Below are 21,342 nucleotides of genomic sequence, written 5' to 3' on the forward strand. Positions count from 1 at the left end.
CTGAGCCTTTCAAGGGCTGTGGCACCACAGATAATTAGTCTATTAGTGTATAATTGAGCACCCACGTACAATAATGGGGCAAGTAGTTACGAAATATATTCATACTTACCCCATTATTGCACGTGGGTGCTCAATTATGTTCTTTCATGTCTTTCCAGTCAAAATACTAACAACAATACGACCTACCCCAGAGTTTTGCGTTATTTTGGATGCGAGTGTCGAAATACAATTTTAATATTTCATTGCTATTACTAGGTTTGAAAGGGAATTGTAGCGGTTTTATCCGTATTTAGTTTAACTTTATTACTAGTGAACTATTTATTTCATTAATCGTTTATCTTCGAAATAGGCCTACTTCTTATAAGCTACAGCTCATCGTCTTCTTGTATAAGCAGTAAGGACAGAAGGAGAAGAAATAAAGGATGCCGGTGTCGAAATACAGTTTTAATATTGTATTGCTATTTGTTTTTCACTGGGTCTGAAACGGAATTGTATTGGTTTTATCCGTATTTAGTTTAAGTACATTACCAGTGAACCATTTATTTTGTTTATGCCGGGCGTTGTTACACATTTATGCATGAAAAAAAAATGCTGCTAATTAACAAAACTATGGACTTAACTTCATAAAATTTACATTATGATATATCAGTTGTCTTTTTCCTTTTGACATTGCAGTTATATGCAGCACACACAACAGGCATGTTTTTTCTTCGTTTATTTGTAGTTCTTACCTCCGTTATACAACATTGTAAGCAGACGAATTTTTACAAAGGTGGGCGCTTAGTTCAGATCTGCCGTGTTTCGCGGTGGCACCGCATAGAGCGCTGTACAGGACAACATGGCCACTCTATAGTCTTCTCTTTCTAACTCGTTGCTTGTAACCACAGAAGAACACACCAAAGAGCACATAATAAGTAGAAAATTATTGCTGTAACTTGTACTCTTTGACCAAATTTTGGTGTGGTAATCGATCAGAGCCAGTTGTATTATCGATTCTTAACACGGCACACTAGAGCGCTCTACCGGATGCAATAGAGAATCTCAGATATTTTAATACCTTTCGTAATGAAGTAATAACGAAACTATGACGTAGCTGTGTTAATAGTTATACTGTTATACACGACGTATGTAGTGATTATTAGTAAGGAATTTACTACTACTCATTGTATAAGTATAAGACAGTTAAACGTCTGTATATAGAGTTTTTATTAGTAAGACCGTAAGTATATAATAGAAGTGTTCAAGGAAACAAAACTATTTTCAGTTTGCTCATGGCCACCTAGGACTAGAACAATAAACTGCTTGCTACATGTTAATATGTGGTAATGTTGGACAAAAAACGCACAAAATACCCATCGACGATGGGTAGGTTTCAATTCACGCATGCGTATCATTTTCAGTCCAAAAAAGACATGCTCAATTGAATGCGTTTCGAGCACTATTGCATGCATTACTTGAATGCGTAAAAGTTGAAAGAAAAGTTGAACCGTGTAGATGCACCTGAACAGTCTGAAATCAGAGTAATCATTTCGGGACACACTCAATAATTTGAGTCTAAATACGGTCGTCTTGAGCTGCTAGTAGGCCTATGATATTTCAGCCGCGAGAGTCTAGCAAAGTTAGTCGGTTTCAGGCGCTTGGAATATTTTTTCAGTGACAGTGTTAATTACAAAACACATAACTTTTAATAATTCTTCATGCGTGTCTAATTCATGGCAATGAACAATGAATACATTAATGAGTCTTACACATTGCGTCATGAAATAATAGCCTATTTTATTTGTCCTTTCGTTGGTGTCAGTGAAAATGTGGGAGAAACATAATTTAGAACTTCAGATAAACTTGGCTTTGTGATCCCATACTAGGGAAAAAGAATAAATAAATTCGTACTTACAGAGCAAAAGGGTATGGTATCGTAAAATCTGTCAGATGTAGGCTAACTGGGCCTAAGGAACATGCAAAATTCCTGTTTACTACCTCCCGTGTCCAGACCTAAACTTGAAGATGTTTTACTAACTTCTATGTCATAAACGAAGTTTGATATGAAATTTGCAGTTTATGTGACGTGCCAAACTGCGATAATATTTGTTGGTAATTTAAACAAACTCATTAACTTAAACTGTTTAAGTGCACGGTCCTCAAATGAGAATTTACATCTCCAACTGCACAGAACGTAGTGCATTGCAATAATTAACAAATCATAGTGCTTAATATCCTACAGGACAAGTAAGTAGGCTTATAAGACGTGAAAGATATACTAGTGAGAGTCTCAGTGAACATTGACGTAAATCGGCCGACAAGTAGCTCGTTTCTTGACACAGCTCATGTAACGGGAATAGTGAAACTAAGTTTAACCTGACAGTTATACAAATCATTTCCTCTCTGCATGAAACGTCTCGCTGATCTTCGCAGGCCTTTAACATAGTAAATTGGAGGCGATGACAACTGAGAACTGCTAATATAAAAATGTTAGTTAATCAAAAGGCAAGTCTTTTGAGATTTATAATGGCCATTAAGTGAGTTATATTTTACCGGTATTTTATAAGTAGGAGCGTGATTTTATGGTAATTATTTTATCTTGATTTCGGTGATTAAAATGGTTTAATTAAGGGGAATATTTCGAAAAAAATGCAATTTCGCGCATATTTTGCACTCTAAACAAACTTAAAAAATAGTAAAATAATATTTTTAAATAATAATTATTAAAACAATCCCTTTGAAACTAACAGTAAATTGTTTGCACAATTTATTAGAACCATAATTCAACTTGCGGCGTGCGGTAGCGTTGCGGTTAAGGCGTAACGCTACAAATCCGGAAGGTCGCAGTTCGATTCCCGAGGTGGTCATGGATTTTTCCATTGGTCTAATCCTTCTGGCCGCACTATGGCTCTGGGAGGATCTACACAGCCTCTAACAGAAATGAGTACCAGGGGCATTTCTTTGGGGGTAAAGGCGGCGGGCATGTAGGATTGATATCCCTACTGCCATTAATTTGCCGACTGTCTGTAAAGGTAGGAGCATGGATAAATATATATTTATCCATGGTAGGAGCCTCAACCTCTCGCCCCACCCTCTGGGGCGTCCTGACCTGTCATGGGGATGGCTTTACCTTTCCTTATAATTCAATTTCATTCGACTGCGAGGGGTTAACGGCACTGCCTTCTTGATATCACGAAGGTAGTTGTTGCGGGAGGGAGAAATAACCGTTGTCTGCTTGGGCTGCTCCCTGGAAGTAGTCCCTGAAACTATGCATATATCGTTGCCGGATGTCATTGTATGTAGTGCTGAACGATCATATCTGTAGAAATGTTCATGTATATTTTATAACGAAGGAAATTTTCACGTTTTATTTGGAAGAAAGAGTAATTTTTCGTGCGAGTTCTCCATAAAACCTTTTATTTTTAAATATCGTGATTATGAAGTAATCTCATGGATTTCTATAAATTTTGCGAAAATTTCACTTAATTTTGGACTTTCATTGAGGGATTTACATCTTCCAGGGATAAAATAAGGTTTTTAACACATCCTCATATTCATCTTCTTTCACTGTGGCTGTTCCTCGGCTTTGGAATTCCCTACCGAATAGGCCTAATGTCAGGGACTGTCAGACATCAAACCAACTTAAGAATAGATTAACAAAATATTTTTCTAACAGTTTTTGTTAACAATAATAGCTGTTTCAGGTTTCTCAATGTTTAATGGTTATATGTATCACAGAATAAATATTTAAATTATCTCATTATTATTATTATTATTATTATTATTATTATTATTATTATTACTATTTCTTACCAATGTTTATTATTGTCTCACTAACATTACTTACTTTCATATTGTTTTATGGTCTGCATATTGATGAAATAACTATGTAACCAATTGTATTCAATTAGAATTAGAGTCTGGCTGGGCTGAAGAAAAGGTCTACTGACCTTAGCTCTGCCAGATTAAATAAATAAATAAATACATAAATAAATAAATAAATAAATAAATAAATAAATAAATAAATAAATAAATAAATAAATAAATGCATGAATGAATGAATAAATGAATGAATGAATGAATAAATAAATAAATAAATAAATACATAATAATAATAATAATAATTATTATTATTATTATTATTACTATTATTTATAATTAATGTATGTTGTTGCTTCCTGCAGCACACTCAATATTTTTGTCATGCCGCCATTGCTTGTGACACTTGATTAAAAGCAAATATTGATCGAAATATTGTCGAAATTTATTATGTACTGGAGCGAAACAAAAAAGAAATACTACTAGGAGGTGCATCAGGAACAGCACCATAAAGAGGTTACTAGCAAATAATGGAATTCAATATTGAACTTAAACTTAATTTACAACTCACCGATTTTGAAGCAAGAACATGATTTTACTTCACTTGTAGGCCTACTACTGATTAACACGTAATGTAAAGATGTTTGACAGAGCCACGTAGAATGTCTCCAAGTGTCTTGTTGCTGGCGGTGAATGTATGTGCTGTCAGGGAAATGTAGCTGCTATTCGCTCGATGCATAAGTGGAGATGGTTAACTTGATACATCATTGGCTCTATTATCTCCTTACGCACGTATGTCAGTCTCCATTACGGGGCTCTTTCATTCATCTAGTGCGAGAGAGGCAATCCAACTCGAGTGTATAATGAATCTTCTGACGCAATCTTACGAAAATACTCATAAATTAATCTCGTATATCAGAATGAGGCTTTTGGATTTCCACCGTGTCCCAGAACTTGACATTTCGCAAGTCTTTCGTGGCTCCGACTTAAAGAACGCAGAACTTTACACTCTTTGTCTTTACTCTTTCGAATTCTGCACACCTCAACACCAAATTACCTTTCGTCTCGGTTCTCTTATCTATACTCCAACCACGACGTAAATACCAGATCACTTATCTGTGGCACGCTAAGTATACCTGTTCATAGAACATCTCGTTATTCATCATCTTTTACAGTATCCACCTCGCGTCAATGGAATTCCTTGTCACAAAGTATTAGGGTCTGCAAGACAATAAATACCTTTAAAAACAGCTTAAAGATAACCTTATTTGCATTTCACTCCAATCATACTGATTTAAACTTCTTTCTTTAGACATCATCCTGATAGTGCTGTATTTTCAAAATTGTCTCATAATAATCTCTTTCTATTATCTAATATTATTTGAAATATATTAACATTCTATGTATTTTAGCTTAATTCTGCTACACAATTTATCTCAGTGTTTAATTAATAGTTCATAGTATTTTGTTGTTTAATTCGTAAATAACTCTTGTATACCTGTAACTCTCATCTAAATCAAATTGTTGAATTCTTTCTAAGTTCATGCATATGTATATACACTTTTTGCTGGTTGAGTGGAAGAGAAGGCCTTACGGCCTTAACTCTGCCAGCTAAAATAAATCATTGTTGTTATTGTTATTGTTATTTCCAATGTTCCGGAACTATACAGGTTGAACCGTAAGTAGGCCTAATGTCATTAATTTCAGGAGGCTATTCTTTGAGATATTTCAAAAACAAAAGTTCAGCGCAGTTTTACTCGTTTTCGCTTCGTTTTCGAGACAAAAATTGTTTCATATGAAACATTTCATAGCGTATTCTGGGAAAGCCAATTTCCAATATGCTCACAAGCAAACATTCTCACTGGGGCAGATAAAAAGATAATTCCACCACGCTAACATTGTCAAAACAAGCGCTTACACAAATTTTGGCCACTCGAGCGAAATTACGAGGACCGTAAAAGTAAGTTTCTTTAAAGAAAGAAAACACATTTTCATGGAAAGATTTATTGAAACATTAAATTTTGAGCTATTTTTCAATTTATTCCCCACTGGAATTGAGATATTTGTCTTGCTGTGGGATCAACTTTTGTATCCCTGTGTCATAGAAGTCTGCCGCCTGGGATTGGAACCAGTGTGTGACAGATGTCTGCACTTTTCTGTTCATCCCACGGTATGACAAATGTCTCAATTCCCGTGGGGAATATGTTGAAAAATAGCTTAACATTCACTGTATCTGTACCAATACATTTTTTCATTGAAGTTGTGTTTTCTTTGTGTAAACGACCTCAGAGAAACTTATTTTTCTGCGGCCCTCGTAATTGCGCTCGAGTGGTCAAAATTTGTATAAGCACTTGAGGAGGGAAATCAGATGTACATCTATCAATTTAGAGCCATCATCGATCTTATTGAAGTTCATTTTCGAGAATGTTTGTTTACATACGGATGTAGAAGCAAACACAGAACTCATACGCGCTTTGTGTATTCATTTTCCCATTGCTCTTTAAACTGGTATTTTCCGAAAGACATTGCGTTGAATTTCACCACTAGGCAGTGAATACAAAACCCGCTCTATCATATCATGTGAATGACCTATGGTATTGAGGAAAGGGATGAATGACATAATCCGGCTTGTGACGTATGCCAAAACTAAGACTCAGTTTTGCATCCCTGCACATGCAGATGAATAAGTAACAATAATACAAATAGTGTTCATGATGTATTCATGTGCTTAGGCCTATATGCAGTATACTACTTAATTGTGAATGGTTTGTGGCTCAGAAACAATTCTTTACAGTTTTAATACATCATTATTATTATGATTATTATTATTGTTATTATTAAGTTATTACTGGAGGACTGGCAGCTAGGGGAAGTGTTACAAATATGGAATACCATTTTGTTTGTTTGTCTGTTTTTTTTTTTTTTTTCGGTTTGGAACCTATATGTTTTGAATACGGAAAATAATGTACCTATCGTCCTGTTTATTGCTGAATGTCCCTGTGAATAGTACACCGGACTTAGAAGTTCGCAAGATGTTATAAAATATTTGAAAAAAAAAATCTCAAAATTTAACATATTTCTTTCATAAAAATTGAGGCGCAAATATGGAATAGCTACTATTAACAAGTTACAAGACTAACAAAATTGCAAAGTCAAAATGATCTCTACTAGAAAAAGCACACAACAAGCATTCAGCATCTTCATTAGAAGGTGTTTTCTCAACCGTAATACTGAATCCCCTCTGCTTCGGCATGTTGACGTGAGGCCAGCAGTCAACTGGTCGGTCATGGTCCTTCATGGGTTGTCGTGCCTCGGATTATTTAATACTGAATCCAGATGAATCGTCTCTCACGTCTTTTCTCGAACATGTTTTATGGCTTCTTGTATTGCCTTTTCATTCCACTGTTTTCTAAGTTTGTTGGAAGATGAGGTTTTCTCTCCTCTTACAGATGCCAACTTTATAGGCATCCAACAAGGAAAACTCAGTGTGCAGAAACCAGCGGGCGTGACTGTCTCGCGCAGATGACGTATGCCCCCGTTCCCAACATGGTCTCAAGCGTACTGTAGAGGGGTAAGAGGGGTATAGCATGCGCGCCGCGAGGAATCCGATCTGAGTTTTGCTTGTAGGATACCTATAGTAGCGAAAAAGGAAACAAGGGTACAAAGATGAAATACTAATAATACTAGTAGCCTATTTCATATTGTGACACACTAATTTTGTAAGTCATAACCTCAAAACATAATTATAATCATAATTAAAAAAATAAATTAATTAAACATACATTCCTACAAACGTAGGTTAATTATCTCTAAGAATATTATATCATTAATATTTCTAATATTGAGGAATAACAATGTATATACAACAAAAAAAACTTACCGCCAAAATTGTCACTTTCCTCGAAAACGCATTAATGATAAACGTTTCAACAGTTCAGCTTCTAACTGCAAACTAACAAATTCCCGCGAAAGAGAGTATCAGTGCGTAGTAATTTGGAAGGCTTCCGCTAGAATACAACTCGTATCAGGTCGTATATCATATTATTTCATATTTGTACCCCTATTTCATTATTTGTGACACTTCATCTACTAATTCCATTACCCTGATTTCTGTATAGACGTTAACGAAATCATAGAGATTTCCTCAAATTCCCTTTAACTTTTTCTTCTAAAATTTATTTATACTCATCTTCAGTAAATACACAAAACGAATCATCCATTGTTATTTCTATTCCGAAGGATACTAGTATGTTTTTTTTTTCTTTTAATAATCACTGTCCTCTACCGGATTTGAACCTGTAATTCGGATTCAATGGCATAAATGATACCTCCTCACTCATTTGTTTACTTACTTATAACGGGGGATCAGTACAATTGGCTACATATTTTTAGCATCACAAATTGTGGCTATCATTAATTCGCATAAGATAATAACAGCCTCCGGCATTCATGCTCTAACTCTGAACCTCATACGATAGCACTTGAGTTCATTGGGTTCAATCTACGACGTTAAATTACATTAATTTGTTGAAGAGACTTCATAGATCTCTCCATTTGTAAGAGATTATACGCAGTACCAACTTCGAGCAGTTGCCCACCTATTATATGAAACATTCAAAAGTGTCGAACTTAAGAAAGAATTTAGTTCATTCTCATTAAGTATAATAAAAGAATTGTAAGATGTAAATTATATTAATTAGGTCACCTCAAAGTTTTTTTTTCTGTAACTGTGGTTCGGTAATCGTCACCGATTAGACACAATCCCAGAATGGTGGAGGTGGCGACAGACTGTGACCTTAGAAACACCAAGCTGACATGCACTGGAAGGAATGGTGAACGGGGAAAAAATTCGGGACAGAAGAAGATATCAAATGATAGACGACATTAAGTTATACAGAGTGGAAGGGAATCTATTACAATTCACAGAGGTTCCTAATGGATCAAGTCAATGCGAACAAGTTTTGTCAAATAAGTTGTTTGATACGTCCAATAGTTTTGAGAATACGAAATGTAACTTGTTACAAGACTGCAGTGGCACTTGAGGTCATTGCTCCGCACGGGGCGTGAGTTTAACTCAATCATTCGCTCCGCATGACTTGCGAAAAGAAAATGTAAACAAAAACGTCTCATCATAAGTTTCGATCAAATTACTGTAGATTAAAACATAAAGTATTCAATGAATTAATTAAGCAATTCGTTTCTTTTTTAATATTCTTTATTACACTATAAAATTTTTAACTTTAAATTTATTACCATGAAATTTATTTAACTTTCACAGCATATATTGATTTCTTTGCTTTTTACGTAATTACAAAATAACAAAGATTGCACATTCTTATAAAACAAAATTATTTCCATTAAAGATTCCTTTACGTATAATGTAAACTCAAAATAACATTATTACGAATACACATTTTGTAACTACATCTCCAATTTAGTTACCTTTGAAGAAATTAAAAATACATTAAATTAGAAAATATATTAAGTTTACAGTAATGTTAAGTAATGTATTAAGTGTATGTACAGTAATTTGATCTGATGAGACGTTTTTGTTTACATTCTCATCTTGCAAGACTTGCGGAGTGAATTATTGGAGTTGCACTCATCCCTACTGCGGAGTAGTGACCTTACGGAGCACTGCAGTGTCGCAACATGTTACATTTCATATTCTCAAACTATTGCAGGTATCAAAAAACTTATTTGGCAAAACTTGCGCGCACTGACTTGATCTATTACCTGAGTGAATTAATACAATACGTCCCCTTCCACCCTTTATGATTCATAAGCGAAGAATAAGTGGAAGGCAAAAAATAGGGAAAATTGGAGAATGCTGGATTTGCAGTGAAAGACCTGCACTTGGGTAGAAAATTATGAATGAAATTAATTTCTTGTTATTATTTTCTTGTTACATTTATGACACTTGGTTTTAATTTTCAACATTTCATATCATTTCTAGCCATTTAAACAAGTGTTTTCATAGGTCCACCATCTTAAATCAACTATTTTTGTTTTAAAATCCTAACATTTATTAATCACTCCATTTATTTACAAATAACTTAGGCTATATATTCATTATGATGCCACATTCAATTGTTTCCCCTTAATGTTTTATTACGGCTGGCTGGATTCGAAACTACTTTGTCTAAACACTTAACTTAATTTAAGTCATCCAAGACCTGGGTACTGTAATAATAACGTTATTGTATAAATAGAAAATGTAACCAGATTACTAGGATGGCAAGGATATAAACGTGTCTCGTAAAAATACAGAACAACAACACAGCAGTTTTTCATTTTAAACCGTTTTTATTGTATCCATATCAAGTGGATTAATTTGTGTACATAACATCATGAAGGATCATGTTTTTCGGACTGTTTTAAAATACATTTCTCTGTATCTATAAGAGTTACAGGAATGATAGTGCAAGAATATCGAGAGATGTTCTTAGTCTGAGGCGTAACAGTAGTTTTATCCCAAATTCCATTTACTTGGAAATGCTATAGTTGGGCCTAGCGGTTGTAGTTGTAGATTTCTTGTTGTTTTTGCGGCGGCGGTGTGTTCGTCGTACTTTGCTGCGCTTCCTCTTCTCAGGCACGGCTAAGTAGAGGATAAAATAATAAATATCATTAGAAAAAGTATTCATATGAACACTTCGAAATATAACAAGTTTGTATAGAACCTTGACTGTTAAAATACAGATAAGCATATAATAAAAGGACCTAGAAAAGGCGTTTGGCAGAGTGGATTGGAACAAATTGATGGACATCCTGAAGAAAATAGGTGTGGATTGGAAAGAGAGGAGGCTTTTCAGTAATCTTTATATGAAACAACGAGTCAAAGTCAGGATAGAAGAAGAAATGTCTGAACGAAGTGAAATAGGGAGAGGAGTACGACAAGGATGCCCTTTATCATCTACCCTGTTCAGTATACTTGGAGAATTTGGTGAAGAACTGTTTTCAGAACAGAGAGGGTTGATAGTAGGAGGAAGAAGAATAAAGTGCATAAGATTTGCTGACGATATGGCGTTGTTAGCAGAAGAGGAGACGATACTAAGGGATATGTTATTGGAATTAAATGATAGCTGTGAGCAGTATGGGATAAAGATAAATGATGTTACACGTCTGGTAGGATAAAGAAGGTGTCGTGTACTACAATTGCTTCCCAGGAATGTAACTATAACTGCTGGCTTTTATTGTCATGAACTCAGACGCCTGTGGCCGTAATTGAAGAAAAACGACTGGGAAGACTGCATCAAGTGCTGCTGCAACACGATAATGGATGACCATACTCTGCTAACATTACAAAAACAGCTATCCAGAAGCTTGGTTGAAAGGTGATTCCGCATTCTCTATATTCTACCGATCTTGTGCCCTCAGATTTTCACCTTTTCCATTTTTTATCCAACAATCTTCAAGGGAACTCCTCTGATAACGAAGATGACTTACAAACTTGATTTGACGACGTCTTTATCTCCAAATCAGCAGATTTATTCAGATGTGGAATCGAAAAACTATCCCAGTGTTGGCAGAGAGTCATAGATAATGTAGGAAAATATATAATTGATTAATATTTCTGTCTTCTATTCATCTCAAATAAAAGCTTTTGTCACAGCGAAAAAACACTGCGAATTTTTGCATCAACCCAATAGTATAATTATTATGTAACTTACATTTACAGTATACTTCTCCTGGGTCAAGTTATTGTGCTAGACAAGTATACAACATTTTCACGTATTTGGGAAAATAACATTAGAAATCTTTTTTAAAATTGCATTAATTAAGAACATCAGACACATCAGTTATACATGTGCCCTGTACAAAGTTGGTCATGTCATCCTTTTTCCTAGGGTCCACGTAAAATAAAACATATAAATAGACATGGCTATTACAACTTCTTTCATTCGGTACGTAACAGTAGAAAGGTGCAAAGTGCCAAACTTATGAACAATATTTTATTAATAAATAACTTTCACTCTTGAACAATTTGAAGATATATTTTTTAGAATTGAATTGATAGTATTTACTACAACTTTTCACCAATCTTTATCTGTAGTTTCATGATACTACTAAAATTAATACACTGAGAGAGAAACAAACTTCACACATTTTGAAAGGTGTAAGTCCTATAAACATTTCGTAGGTACTATGATCCATTTATTATCCACAGATCTCTTAATTTCTGCAAATACTTCCATTAAAGTGGTTTTGCAGACTGGAAGCAAACCACCCTCACCATTTGGAACTGAATATCGCCGACTTTCATCATGATTATCATACGTTCTATGTTGACGTCGTTGTACTGGTATGACAGTAAAGAGACCCAACAAAAATGTTGATAGTGTTGATTAATCTTGGTCATAGAGCTCAGAAAATAAAGCTATTTTCTACTCGGATGTCAATTCACTGCATTTTATTCTGCTTTTTATGTTACTTACAATAAAGAAAAACGTGCTAATTTAATGGTATTTCCCCTATTTTCTGGATTTTTAACACTAGGAATTGAGAAGTTTAAAACAAACCAGCTGTGTCATCTAGAGGTAATACATTATGTTTCTATGTGACTTATAGCCCTACATTACCTACGTATTATGTTGTATATAAGATTTACATACGTTGATCTTCTTGTTTGTAGAAAACACCACGGTATATAATCAATAATGCATTTTTCCATAAATTCACTATTAACATGACAAATAAACAACGGAGGAAAATCAAAACAAATGGCACATTCCACCTTTTTTATGAAAGAGCCCTGGTAACTTTGTACCACTGTCATCTTTTGGTGGTCTTAACAACACACTATAATCTTCTGTGGACTTAGCCTTGTTGATATGTAATGCTCCTTGGCAAATTGCAACATTCTAGTGAAATATCACATTTTTATTTTGTCCCTTAGCATCTTTCTACTCTTAAGTATATAATTATATTCACGTTCTCGACCATTTTCCCGAATCCATTACCAATATCAATAACATTACTGTGGAAAAAAGAATCCGAGAAGTAACTGTGCAGTGTCAACATTATAAGGATGAGAATGATAAACTAATTTCTTGTATGTGTGTAGGGCAGGTACCATTTTCTTCATATGAAGGGTTCAGAGCCATAGTGGGCCAAGCGCCATATATTAAAAACGTAGAAAACAACGGTTAAAATTGAGTACACCATAATTCAATGAAACATATAGCAAGTAATATAAAGTATGCACATTAAAACTAAATGATATGTCAATCTTCATTAAATTATTGCATTCATTTAACTTTAATCCTTGCTTTCTCCGTTTTTAATAAATAGCACTTGGCCCACTATGGCTCTGAACTCTTCATATGAACTCTATATACTGTATGCATATTAATCTCACTTTTAAAACGAAAGTAACTTGTATATGATATTTTCTCATCACTTACTTTCTTAGCAGCTCACCGAGACTGAAATTCTATTACGGTTGCATTATCCTTACCTATGGGAACGGCAGCCTCAACAGGGTTGTGGTGAATTGAATGAGATCTACTCTTACTAACATGGGAAGTTCCTTTCTTGCTGGAGCTGGCTTTGCTAGTGCGAAGTCCCTTTCCATCAACAGATGAATCTTCAAGCAATATTACGATGATCGTAGTGACCAGTAACAAACGTGAAAGTGTACTGAAAACAATTTAATATGATATTACTAAATTTATATTATGTTATTTATTTGTACAGGGTGACTCAGTGACTATGTTACAAACTTTTAGGGATGATAGAGGAGACAATTATGAACAACTTCATACAGGAACCTATGTCCGGAAGCCTTCTATTTGCTAGTTACAAGCCTAGATATGTTAGTCAGTGTAACCAGCTAGAATCGAACTCAAGGCCATTCTTTTGAAGTTTCGTTGCAGACGACCTGTTGCTGCAAACGTTGGTGATTTCTCATAAACATAGGATAAGCTGTAAAGTGTAATTCTTACTGCATATATTCAAATTTTTAGCGCATATTTAAACAGTTTTTACTGCGTAGTTCCATTTATATTTTCAGGTTTTTTAGTGCATAAAGTTTCGTGATCTACTTATGATTATATAAAGGAGATTTAAATGTGAATCGTTTTATTTTATCATTATTAGCTCTTATCAGAAAGAAGCAGAAAATTCATGCTCACACAAATAATTCGTGGCAAAACGCGTTAAATGTTTCAAGGCTCGTTCTGATAGATGTGCATGTTCCGCATGAACTTTGAGCCAACAACGAATACCTGAAATTCACTGCAAACGTTTTTTGAAAGAGTGTCACACGATAATCCAAAAGCCGTTCTTCCTCCTTTTCGGTGAGATTGTGAGTCTCAATGCTGCTGACAAAGGGTATTGAAACCACTGATGTTAAAATTAAGAACCAGAAAACAATCTCTGAATGCAACTGACAGTCCTTTCAAGAGGTATGCAATTATGCCTTACTGCGTCAGGAAGATCTTGTTCAGAGGTAAGCATAAACTCCTGAAGTATCGGTAACGAAGCATAGGACTTTTTCTCCATTCGGCTCGCCTACAACTCCAATTTTTAATCTATAATACTTCTATCTTTTAGGTGAAAAATTAAGTCCATTAAGATAAGAGAACATGTCCGCCAAATATGCTACTTCGCACAATGAATAAAAATTACACAGCTTGTCACACATTTTGAAGTCCTCGTTTTTCCTGGCCATATCGAAGAGAAAAGGGTACGGTATGTAAGATATAGTAACGGCCAATGCGCTTCTAACATGATCGCCACACTAAAAAAATAAAAATCTTTCTGAAGAAGAAAAAATTCCCTATGCATAATATTCGCAGATCCCACTTTAAGAGCCATTGATCTAGATAATTTACTTACTTGAATATGGGTTTGTAAATTAAAACGAATCTAGGCCTATTGACAATAAAGTTATAAAGTCAATCTGTATTCATACCATTTCCTTTAAGTTTGTGTTGTTTCAAACCACATATTAATTAATTAAGAAGTGTGATATGGAATGTGTATTAAGTTACATCAAAATCTGTTGGGTCTTGTGTTTATTTGGTTATATATTTATTTATACCTTCAGCCATTTTCACCACTTAAATTATCCTATAAAATTGCAACTTTGATATATTCGATAAAAATTCAAATACTTACTGCAATAAATATTAATGTAAATACATATTTATTAAATAATAGAAATTAATTTATCAGAATTTTCGTATTCTAGATACTCAATAATATGTCCAAGATAATACATCTAAAATAAATATAAGAACGTAAAACTTATATTATAAATTTTTATTTGAATATTAGATCTACAGGGTGTAACTAAAATGTATGTCAAAAATTTAGGGACATATTATTATAATATAGAGGATGAAAAAGTAATCTATGAACATTCACCCGGAAACACTTTGTTTCCTTGTTACAGCCTTCTTTTTCTACAACTTTGCTTGCATTTTATGATGCAGTACATCTATACTAATAATCTGTAACCGAAATTTTTCTGGTAATTTTCGTTTTTCCAAAAATAATTGGTGTTAAAATGTATAATTAATCATCCTGAAACCGAAAATCGTTTTTTTTTTTTTAATTTTTGTTTGTATGTCTGTCTGTCTCGATGTTTGTTACCTTTTCACGCGATAATGGCTAAACGGATTTCGATGAAAATTAGAATATAAATGAAGTTCGTTGAAACTTAGATTTTAGGCTATATGACATTCAAAATAATTTATTTAAAAGGGGGGTTATAAGTGGGCCTGAATTAAATAAATCGAAATATCTCGCTTATTATTAATTTTTGTGAAAAATGTTACATAACAAAAGGTTTTTTAAAAATGATTTCTGATAAGTTTTATTCCAGGAAAAATTTTGATAGGACTGATATTTAAGGATGTACAAGAGTTTTAAAATGACAATACAATACATTTTCACCGCCACCTCAGATTATAGCGTCGTTGTTCCGTAACTCCTATGTGCAAAATATAAAATTTTTCAGTAGGAACAAAAAACAGATTTATTCATTCTAAAGCAGTGGTACATAGGAAATCGTGAATTCTTACATTTTCGAAAGAAAGAAATATAATTACATATAGGAGACTTTGTAAATTACTTTATATTTATTTGTAACAAGTACAGCGAAGCGCATGGGTACGGCTAGTTACGAAATAAAAATAGCATACTACATGGAAATCTGTCTTACAGGAAGTGTTTAAAAAGGCTCTTATTAGCACGGATACACGCAGCCCGCCGTCGCATTGAATCCGGGATGTGCTAATGTATACATGGAGAATGTTGTATTGTCTCGTCTTTGGGCTCGAAGAATTTCATCTTGCACCAGAGTTCAATAAATAAGCTCTTTTAAATGATCCCACGAATAAAAGTCTAGTGGGTTAAAGTCCGGAGAGCGCAGAGGCCAAGGAATTAGTCCATCTCTATCTATTCATCTGTCATGAAACCTTTGATTTAGAAATCGAAGAAAATTGACATTGAAATGCTAAAGATACATGATGTAACAGAAGAAGCAAGGTGTACTGCAAGAACACTTAATATCTTTCTTTGTTAAGCCTGGGTGGAAGAACATGAGATCCCACCAAAACGTCACCAACAATTCCCGGCTCAAACTTTGACATTTCCATGTGGTATGCTATTGCTTTCCATAATATACCGCATCATACAATGTAATTAGAATTTTAGAAAAATAGCTGTAAAAAGGAAGTAAAGCGTTTTCGGACCAATAACATATTTGTCGTCCTCTATACGAGAGGAATATGCCCTACAATTTTGATTTACATTTTAGTTAGCCTACATCCTGTATAATAGAACTGAAAATGTAGGCTACTGTATGAAAGGTGTTTCGATTATCGGTCTCTGCAAATTATAATAATGAATATAATAGGATACGTTACAAGTACGAAAAACTTAATATTTTAGCCGTAGTCTATTATTTATTATTCCCTAAAGGAAATTCCTGCCTTGACACTTTTAAATTCATCAATGGTGAAAAGTCTTTACTTACCCAATGCCAAATAAAATCATTCTTATGAATTACTGGTACTCGTGATGCAAAGTAGACCGTCAGTGTGAACAGTATTCACAGAATAAGATAATTTAGTGCGTAGCTGCAGTATATCTATAAGAGATAATGTTGGGCTTCGTGAAAGACAGGATATTTTCCACATTGCTTCCTGCTAGAATGATAAGGTTCAAATATTTCGCAGTTAAATCTCGTACTCAAAAAGTTCATTATAACTGTTCAAGAGTGTAACAAAATTATTACGTCTACAATCCACGATTTCTCCTAAAGTCAGTCACATTTAAAATAGAATAGCTGTGCCATTTCTGAGTATGTGTACACCTACCGGATGTTCCGATTTAGTCGGGACAATCCTTTCTCAATCTACTGTCGCGACCATTTTTAGCTCTATTTTGGGACGCCAAAAGTAATGATTTTAAGTTCTCAGAAATATTTACTGTAAGTAGGATGGGTTGGGGTAATTAGGGTATAAAACAGCCTTTTTTAAGTTTAAGAGACTCATAGCCTGTTACCATGACTATTGCACTTTTACTACGTCATATTACTTTTGATCAATAAAACGGTACGAAAGGATGTGTTTCACCAATCATGGCTGTTTATCCTACAATTTTATCACTTCCCTAGCATTTGTTTATTTTTATCACTTCCCTAGCATTTGTTTATTTTTATCACTTCCCTAGCATTTGTTTGTTTTTATCACTTCCCTAGCATTTATTCATTTTTTGCCAAAATTTTAAAATGCAAATTCTTTAGGGTACTATAAAACATGCTTTGTGATCGTCATTTGTTTCCCGCATAGTCAACTGAAAATAAGGGCTCCGTTTAAACGTTTTGGTGAAGCTAACATTAGTGAAATAGAATAAAATCAATTAATAACTATTTTATTGTATTAGAGTACTTTATTTTTCTAATCTTTATATACGTTCTTCTATATATATATATATATATATATATATATATATATATATATATATATATATATATATCATCTACCTAGCATTTGTTTCTTTATTTGCCAACATTTCAAACTGCAAATTCTTTACGGTATACTGTAAAACATACTTTGCGATCGTCATTTGTTTACCGCATAGATAGTCAGCTGAAAACAGCGCCTTCGTTCAAACGTTTTGGTGAAGCTAACATTAGTGAAATAGGATTTTAGTAAGTCAATTAATATTTTATAAATAATTGATTAAATGGCGATCTTACTCGTGTTAATTATGTAAGCATGTGCGGCTTACAGCTGTTTCGATGCTACTTGACACCATCCTCAGAGCCTTCTGTGTCTCTGTGTTTGACTCAACTCTTCATCACACGAACGCACCCACACAACAGGCAGCGAAGTTGAGATGACGCCGAGACACAGAAGGCTCTGAGGATGGTGTCAAGTAGCACCGAAACAGCTGTAAGCCGCACATGCTTACATAATTAACACGACTAAGATCGCCATTTAATCAATTATTTATATTCAAGTGTTAAAAGTAGTGTACGAAAGTTTCAACATGGATAATATTTTATTGTATTAGAGTACTTTATTTCTTCTAATCTTTTTACACTTTCTTCTAATCGTGTAATAGTCAATTAAATCCCCCTCGAGTTTTGATTTTCTCTAAATAAATCAAAACCTCTAGTGAGATTACTATTGATAGAATTTTCCAGTCAGTTTATTATATATTAGCACTGTGACATTATAGAATTATTCTATTGCATTTTCAAGTATGTTGGCCTCGTTTTGATCACAATAATAACAACACTAAGTTTAGCTGTACTCAATTTACCCCATGGATGGGGAAATTTGGATATAATGTTATTATTGAAGTAAAATAAGCTTTAAAGTCCTTATAAAATCGAATTATTCCAACCCTAAGCTAGCCCATGTATCCTAGAGCAGAGTGTAGAGGTTAGGTAGGCATTTAACCATTTTACTTAGCGCTGAGAAGATAAAAAATATTCAGCTAATACTTAGTTAAGTTCCTGATGAGGCCTATTTTGTAAATTTAAAATATCTGCTATTAAAATCAGAGGCAGAAAACAATTCGGGTATATATATATTTGTATTTCACCAATCCATAATCTGTGCGCGTGACCTGATCTGGAACGAAAACTAGGTTAGTTATCATTTAACCTATAATGCTACCCAAATTACCCCATGTTTGTAAATTGTAATTTATTAACAAACTATTAATGATATATTACTACATTTATTAAAAATATGTTCTAAACATGTGCAATGTACACATGCATGGATTTGGTTACGGCAACACAACAATATTGCATTGAATGTGATGGGTCATTGCATACACTGGTAAATAAAAAAAACAGTTGTTCTTACCAGCAGTATCAGTATGATCAACATACATTTTTTAAACTTTTTGATAGGCAATACAATTGTGAAATGGGCAACACATGTTAAATTAGTTTGTGTTTGAAAATTAGGTAAAATTTTATTCAATAAATTGTAACTTGTGCCCAATTTACCCCACTATGCTCAAATTACCCCGACCCACCCTAACGGAATTATGTGTCTTTTACAAGTAATTCCCCAAACCGCATCCACTCCTGAGATATGTCAATGGATCACCGTTCATCCCTGATTAACACTAGATGGACCAAGGGAGGGTCAATTTATGTCCACACTTTTTTTAGAACTATTGCTATTATAGTATAGAACATGTTAAGACCATGGTGTTCTCATTTTGTGTCAGAAATAGTATATAGTTAATGATTCAATAAAGAAAATCAAGTTTTTTTGGTTGAAAACCTAATTATATGGACAAAATTTCGAAGTGGTCACAAAATAACCCTCCCTTGGTCCAACTCGTAACAATTTTTTTATTCGAAATTATAAATATATGTTACAACAAAAAAAAGTAAATCCATGCCACTACAGCCCATGAAGAGCAAAGACCGACCAGCTGGCTGCTAGCCTCACGTCCACATGCCGAAGCAGAGGTGGACGATCATCCAACCAGGACGGAGGTATCTTGTGCTTAGCACGATGATCCCCTCAGCCGTTATAGCAGGTTTGAGGAACCGGTTTTTCGCTACTTATCGTAGCTCCCCAAGTGCATCACGATGCTGAGTGGGCACCGGTCCATACACTGGCCAAAATTTGATGAGAAAATTTCTTCCCCCATGAGAACTCGAAGTAGCGCGCATTCTGTTATGCGAGTCCTAGGCAGGATGCCTTAGACCACGACGCCACGGCGCAGGACAATGTTACGACAATGAACTTATTATTCGTAACTCCAAACATATGTTGTAACAATGGACTTATTTGGAAACCAACATTATATTACGAGGCGCATCCATAAAGTAACATTCCTACTCGTCCCACAGCTAGCAAACCATATGTTGCGCGAAGCGACTGCGTGTGCGTGATAGAGTAATGTCCTGGCACGGCGCATGCGCTAACGGAACTTCCCGAGTACTCTCAGTAGCTTCGTTTCATTGATTGAAGATGGAAGCTCCTATTCCAGCTCCCGCTGCGTGTAAAGTGCGATCAGTGATAAGGTTTTGAATGCATAGGGCATAGCGCCGATTGAAATTTATCGTCATCTGTGCCAGGTCATGAGCAAGCAGATGGTGCGTCGCCGCTGTAGACAATTTTCAGCAGGACGCCAAAATGTACAAGACGAGGAGCGCAGTGGGAGGCCGACCATCATCACAGACGACCTTGTGGAGCAACGCACCATCTGCTTGCTCATGATCTTGGGCCCATAGACCTGGCACAGCTGACGATCAATTTCAATCGGCACTATGCCCTGTGCATTCAAATCTTTATCACTGATCGCACATCACACGCGGCGGGAGCTGGAATAGGAGCGTCCATCTTCAACCAATGAAACGAAGCTACTGAGAGTACTCGGGAAGTTCCGTTAGCGCATGCGCCGTGCCAGGACATTACTCTATCACGTACACGCAGTCGCTTCGCGCAACATAATGTTTGCTAGCTGTGGGACGAGTGGGAAAGTTACTTTATGAACGCGCCTCGTATAGTGTTGGAATTGCTGTATGGATTGAAAACTCATTTTATAAACAGTTTTATTCTGTCTCTGACCGTGGTCTGATTCAGAAATATGAGCAGATAATTATATAATATGGAAAGTGAAACGGAAGCAGTTTTAGAACATTACGAGGAAGAAAGTTATGATATTTTTGATGAGTGTCTTAGTGAAACTGAAGATGAAGTTCATCAAATTGAAGACCTGGACTTTGATTATGATAATGGTGATAATCATGGGTTTACCGATGAAGTTGCTTCTAAAATTGTGCAACACACAAACGAGGAAGCAGAGAGAAGGAGTGTCTAAGAAACAAGTCCAACTGAAACCCTTGCATTCATAGGTACTCTCATTTTGATGGGCGCAAAAAACTACAACAACTTAGATTACCATGACTTATGATCCCAAGAGCTTGGAAGGTCAGAATACATAGCCAGCATGAGTCGGAACAGATTTCGTCATCTTCTATAATCAGATTTGATGATAAGAACACAAGGCAGGTTGGAGATCTAATGACAAGAAAACAAACAGGCGGCG

General features: G+C 34.9%; 1 protein-coding gene and 1 long non-coding RNA gene across 2 annotated transcripts in view; both read right to left on the reverse strand.

The window, feature by feature from the left end:
- Window positions 1-4,594, reverse strand: part of LOC138697459 (DNA topoisomerase 1-like) — a 39,326-nt gene extending 34,732 nt beyond the window's left edge. The window contains exon 1 of the mRNA XM_069822780.1: window positions 4,370-4,594. Within this exon, the coding sequence (XP_069678881.1) occupies window positions 4,370-4,389 (20 nt within the window). The 5' untranslated portion in view covers window positions 4,390-4,594. The remainder of the gene's footprint in view (window positions 1-4,369) is intronic.
- A 5,490-nt stretch (window positions 4,595-10,084) lies between these two features.
- On the reverse strand, window positions 10,085-16,928 carry LOC138697475 (uncharacterized). Its single transcript, XR_011331577.1, has 3 exons — window positions 16,784-16,928; window positions 13,256-13,437; window positions 10,085-10,396 (listed from the first exon to the last, which is right to left on the reverse strand). It is a non-coding gene; the product is annotated as an uncharacterized lncRNA (long non-coding RNA).
- Between the last annotated feature and the right edge of the window lie 4,414 nt (window positions 16,929-21,342).

This window comes from Periplaneta americana, chromosome 1, assembly GCF_040183065.1.
Source record: "Periplaneta americana isolate PAMFEO1 chromosome 1, P.americana_PAMFEO1_priV1, whole genome shotgun sequence".
NCBI classification, from domain to species: Eukaryota; Metazoa; Arthropoda; class Insecta; order Blattodea; family Blattidae; genus Periplaneta; species Periplaneta americana.